The sequence below is a fragment of the Colobus angolensis genome, unplaced genomic scaffold (genome assembly GCF_000951035.1).
Source record: "Colobus angolensis palliatus isolate OR3802 unplaced genomic scaffold, Cang.pa_1.0 Scaffold19, whole genome shotgun sequence".
NCBI classification, from domain to species: domain Eukaryota; kingdom Metazoa; phylum Chordata; class Mammalia; order Primates; family Cercopithecidae; genus Colobus; species Colobus angolensis.
Genome location: NW_012115043.1, coordinates 12,851,364 through 12,856,739, shown reverse-complemented (window position 1 = coordinate 12,856,739; position 5,376 = coordinate 12,851,364). Strand labels below are relative to the sequence as shown.

The window sequence follows — 5,376 nt, the reverse complement described above, 5'->3', positions numbered from 1 at the left end:
CCCAGCTACTCGGGAGGCTGAGGCAGGAGAATCGCTTGAACCTGGCAGGCGGAGGTTGCAGTGAGCTGAGATGGCACCACTGCACTCCAGCCTGGGTGAGCGCCAGACTCCATCTCAAAACAACAAAAAACCCTCTAAATTTGGTTTTCACTATTGACCCTGAGCCAGCCAGGTCGCTGCGAGCTGCTGCCGGTGATCGCTGAGGGTCACTCAACCTCAATGCCAGCATATCAGGTGGTTTTGTCAGGTTTTCTGAACTTAAAAAAGCACTCGCCATGGCAACTTGAGTAAAAAATAACTACCTAAAATGTCTGTAGTCTTGTACCCTTCAGTGTAAGTACAGAAAAGACTGAAACAAATTAAGGATCTAATGTTTAAAATGCAGGTTACTATCCAGATTCCCATCTGAAAACTGGTCAGGGTCAGTGATTCTACCTATGGCTAGGAGGATTCTTCTGAGTATTAGGCAAGCGAACGTACGTCAAACGCTTAGCACATTGCCCAGCACGTAAAGCGCGTAGCCAATGTTAGCAGCTATATGATAATCCCTTCTAAGAAACATAGTCCCACTCTACAAATGAGGAAACATTGAGAAGTGACATTCTAACCTAAAGTCACCAACATTCACTCCAGTGGATACTGAGGCTTCTCCTGTAACACTCTACAAAATGTTGTGATCAAGAAATGAAGTAGACCTCCCTCACACCAACGTACACACCCAACCTGCTCCCACAACTGTAGGACTGGGAATGGCAGAAAAGGTAAGAAATCCAGAGAAGTCCCCACAGTGCCAGTTCCCCAAAGGACCAGAGACCACGGTACCTTGGTTGCCCACAGCACTGGGAAGTGTGAGCCATCTCATGGCATGACTGTACCGAGCATAGAGAGTGCTGAATTTACCAGAAATCTAGACCATTTGGATTTTTCACCACTGATTTATATAAAGAAATGTGGGAAGCTTTTTTGAAAGAACAGCATTTACCTTGAAGGGCTTTCCTAAAAGAGATGCCTTTTTAAAAAAATGCCATAGGATTAGTGGTTAAGTCTCTAACACGTGAACAGCATATGCTGCCCAGCTACTGAGGTGAAGAGTCTAAGCTAGATTTATTTCTGAGGAACACAGACCAAGACTGCCTGTAGAGCTCTATACCTAGTCAGTCACCTTGGGCTGAACTACAGAAAGAACTGGGAAAACTTAACACCTAAAACGCTGAAAACAAAGACACATACAATTCAAGGTGTGGATTTTTATTTTCACAAAAAGACAACAATGTCTTCCCACATACAAGTATTTACAAAACCCAACTGATTCACCCATCTAGAACCTGGGTTTTTTTCCACTTCTCAACATAGTTGGGAACATGGAAACATTAATACCCACACAATTCCCAGAGATGGAATTTATCCATCAAACAGTGCAGATTACCTAAAAGTGCACTTACCTGCACAACTCGGTCTAAGAACCTTGTGAAACAAACCTCATGGCCAAGGTTTCATGAATCTATTTGGTTTCATACCATGCAAACCTGAACAAGTGTGCTGCTACACTAAACTGAAAATCGGTTCTCATTTTACAATTAAAAAGGTTCTCAACACTTTAGCAACTATACAGAATATGAAGGTTTATTTCAAAAAAGATTACATTTTTTTTAAACCAGGATACACAGATGCACTTAATGTAACAGTACCTTCTGCAAAAATAGGTTACATAATACTCAGAAATGCAATGAACAATCTTATTCTCTAAAAATTAGACAGCTAAGACTTCTTAAGCATAGACAGCCTTCAAAATGGAGGCTGAAAATGCTTGGTGAAAAGAAGTAACTCTAGAGCCAGACACCACAGAGCTAAGGCTGCAAATTAAACCACTACCACACAGCTGCAAACTACTCTTTATAGTCACACGGCGTTAAACAAAACGACTTCAATTCCATCTTTTCAAATGTGTCTTGGTGCTGCAAGAAAAAAAGTTGAATGATACACAAAACTATTAAAAGTTACAACAGAACTATTTAAACATCTTCTCCAAAATTGAGAAAAGCAATCATGTTAAATTTTTAAAAAGAAAAGTCTGACAGAACTCTCAAGCAAGTCAGAGGTCCTTTTCATAAGTAGTCAAGTAAAGTTTACAGGAGATTTCAATAAATTATCATAAAACCATGGCAGAGAGCTCATTTTCAGAATCGTCGTGGAGGTCCACCCTTAAATGGCTTAAATCCGGAGCCACTTCCTCTTGGCATGGAATTGCCACTGATTTGTACAATTCTATTAATTGGGGATGCGTTACTGAAAGGTTTAAAAGAAAAAAAGTCAGAGAACAAAGAACAAATCATCACTGCAGATACTTACGCAGCACTTAACATTTGCCAGGCACTGTTCCTGGTACTTTATCCAAAATAAATCATTTACTCTTTTCAACAGTCCCCTGAGGTCTGAACCATTACTAACCCCACTTTACTGATGAAGAAACAGATCTGGAGGTTGAGGAACTCGTCCAAGGTCACAGAGCTAATGGTGGAGCAGAGATCTGAACTTAGGCAATCTCACTTTGAAGCCCCATTACTTCAGAAGCCAGTTGCAGATCTGCATGTGGATGGACTACAGCAGCAGATCTCTTAAGTGTGGACCCCAAACCAGCAGCAGTAGCACCAGCTGAGGGCCTGTTAGAAATCCAAATTCTTACCCCCATCTCAGACCACTGAGAAAGAAACTCTGGGAGTGGGACTCCCAGCAACCTGTTTTTGTTTGTTTGTTCTTTTAAATATATATATTTTTAGACAGGGTCTCACTCACTTCACCCAGGCTGGAGTGCAGTGGCACAATCATGGCTCACTGTAGCCGCCTTGACTTCCTGGACTCAGGTGATTCTCACACTTCAGCCAGCCACCAGAGTAGCTGGGACTACAGGCCAGCGCCACCATGCTCAGCTAATTTTTTAATTTTTAGTAGAGATGGGGTTGCACCATGTTGGCCAGGCTGATCTCGAACTCCTGGGCTCAAAAGATCTGCCAGCCTTGACCTCCCAAAGAACTGGAATTACAGGTAGGAGCCACCACGCCCAGCCAACCTGTGTTTTAACAGACCCTCCAGGTGATTCTGTTGTTTGCTAAAGTTTGTGAGCTAAATTATAGGAAGTCATTTAAAAAATATTTCTGGAATCTTTATGTGTAATGCAACAGAGCAGATGTTAGTAACACAAAAAAGCAGACCCTCTCCCCTGACAAAAAACCTTTAACAGGCCGGGCACAGTGGCTCACACCTGTAATCCCAGCACTTTGGGAGGCCGAGGTGGGCAGATAAGGAGAACTGCTTGAACCCGGAGGCCAAGGTTGCAGTGAGCTGAGATCGTGCCACTGTACCCCAGCCTGGGTGACAGAGCGAGACTCCATCTCAAAAAAGAAAAAACTTTAACAAACCAGGAGATAAAAATTTACAGTGAAGGCCGGGTGGAATGGTTCATGCCTATAATACCAGCACTTTGGGAGGCTGAGGCTGGAGGATCACCTGAGGAACAGGAGTTTGAGACCAGCCTGGCCAAGAAAGTGAAACCTCCATCTCTACTAAAAATACAAAAAATTAGCCGAATGTGATGGCACACGCCTGTCCTAGCTACTTGGGAGGCCAAAGGAGAATCACTTGAACCCAGGAGGTGGAGGTTGCAGTGAGCTGAGATAGCACCACTGCACTCCAGCTTGGGGGACAGAGACTTCGTCTTGGAAAAAAAAAAATTGTCTACAGTGAAATGGTTCAGGCAGAATAAAACTAGATTATAAAAAGGCTTAAATGCCAGACTAAGGAATCTGGGCTCATTCCTGTGACCTGGAGCAGCTGCTTGTTCTAGTTTTAGAGCAATAAATGGTATAACAAAATGGGAGTTTCAACAGTTCAATTTACAAATAGGGTAATGGACACCAAAATAATAATTTGGGAAGATCAGATAGAAGCTAAAATGAGGAATAAGGGATAGCTATGATAAACTTTTTTTTTGTAGAGACAGGGTTTTGCCATGTTGCCCAGGCTGGTCTCGAACTCCTCAGTTCAAGTGATCCACCTACCTTGGCCTCCCAAAGTACTGGGATTACAGGCATGAGCCACTGTGCCCAGCCTGAGAAACTTTTCTTTAAAAAATGGAGCCACACGGCTGGGCGCAGTGGCTCATGCCTGTAATCCCAGCACTTTAGCAGGCCAAGGTGGGCAGATCACAAGGTCAGGAGTTCGAGACCAGCCTGGCCAACATGGTGAAACCCTGTCTCTGCTAAAAATGCAAAAATTAGCCGGGCATGGTGCTGCACGCCTGTATTCCCAGCTACTCGCTTGAACCTGGGAGGCAGAGGTTGCAGTGAGCCGAGACTGTGCCACTACACTCCAGCCTGGACAGAGCAAGACTCCGTCTCAAAAAAACAAAAAAGAACCACACTTAGAAATTTATGCTAGGAATGAAGAAGGGTAAGGACAAGCCCCATTTTTCCAGTCAGGGTGAGTGAAATGGATGGTGGCACTATCAAATTAAAAGAAGCTGCAGGCAACAAAAGGGACACAAAGGTTTGAAACAGGAGAAGAATGAGTTCGACTGTGATCTTGAATTCATGGACACAGCAAAGCACTTACATGGCAGTGGCAACATGAAAGTGAAAGGAAACAGCAGTGTCTAAAGCTTAGCCATGGGAAGGAGCCTGCAAAGGCAGTCACAAGGGCAGAAAGAAAGTGATGGTGCCCTAGAAAACAGACTCCCTCAAAATAAAGATAAACGACCATGTGAAACAGTGTTTAACCACCAAGGAGTCGAAAACCATGAAAATAAAAGAATCTATATTTATCAGGAGAAAAGTCATCAGTGACCTTTACAAACCGGATACAATGAATGGTGAGCTTGTGTAGGCAGAAGTAGCACACTTACTGAAGTTTGATGGTAGAAGTGACCATGGAATAACAGTGACCTGGGTCACTGAGTCAAGTCAATATCTCTCCTAAGAGGAATGGGAAAGAAAGGAGGACATGAAAGAGATGGGGAAGCTGAAGACCTGCTGGCTGAAGGGCCACATCCGACCTCGGTGTGAAGAGAAAGTAAAGCTCGCCTCTTAATGTATGAATAGATTTTGTGTTAAATGTCTAAAAGCTCTGCCAAGAGTTATTTTAAATAACAGGGAGGAAACAGAACACACTTTCAGTTTTTTCTTCCTAAGAATTTGAGGAATGCTAGGTAGGGAACAAGATGATGGTTCCAATGTGAGGTTAAGATTCATTATCTAGACTGGGTGCAGTGGCTCCTGACTGTAACCTCAGCACTTGGGGACGCTGAGGCAGGCAGATCACCTGAGGTCCGGAGATCGAGACCTGCCTGGGCAACGTGGTGAAACCCCGTCTCTACTAAAAATA

General features: G+C 43.5%; 2 protein-coding genes across 3 annotated transcripts in view; both read right to left on the bottom strand.

The window, feature by feature from the left end:
- The window catches only part of LOC105510681, a 25,457-nt gene extending 25,180 nt beyond the window's left edge, over positions 1-277 (bottom strand). Inside the window, exon 1 of the mRNA XM_011940570.1 lies at positions 152-277. Coding sequence (XP_011795960.1) covers positions 152-277 — 126 coding nt within the window. The remainder of the gene's footprint in view (positions 1-151) is intronic.
- Positions 278-1,232: 955 nt separating this feature from the next.
- The window catches only part of SLTM (SAFB-like, transcription modulator), a 51,598-nt gene continuing 47,454 nt past the window's right edge, over positions 1,233-5,376 (bottom strand). For both annotated transcript variants that reach the window (XM_011940500.1, XM_011940501.1), the window contains exon 20: positions 1,233-2,286. In XM_011940500.1, coding sequence (XP_011795890.1) covers positions 2,178-2,286 — 109 coding nt within the window. In that variant the 3' untranslated portion in view covers positions 1,233-2,177. The remainder of the gene's footprint in view (positions 2,287-5,376) is intronic.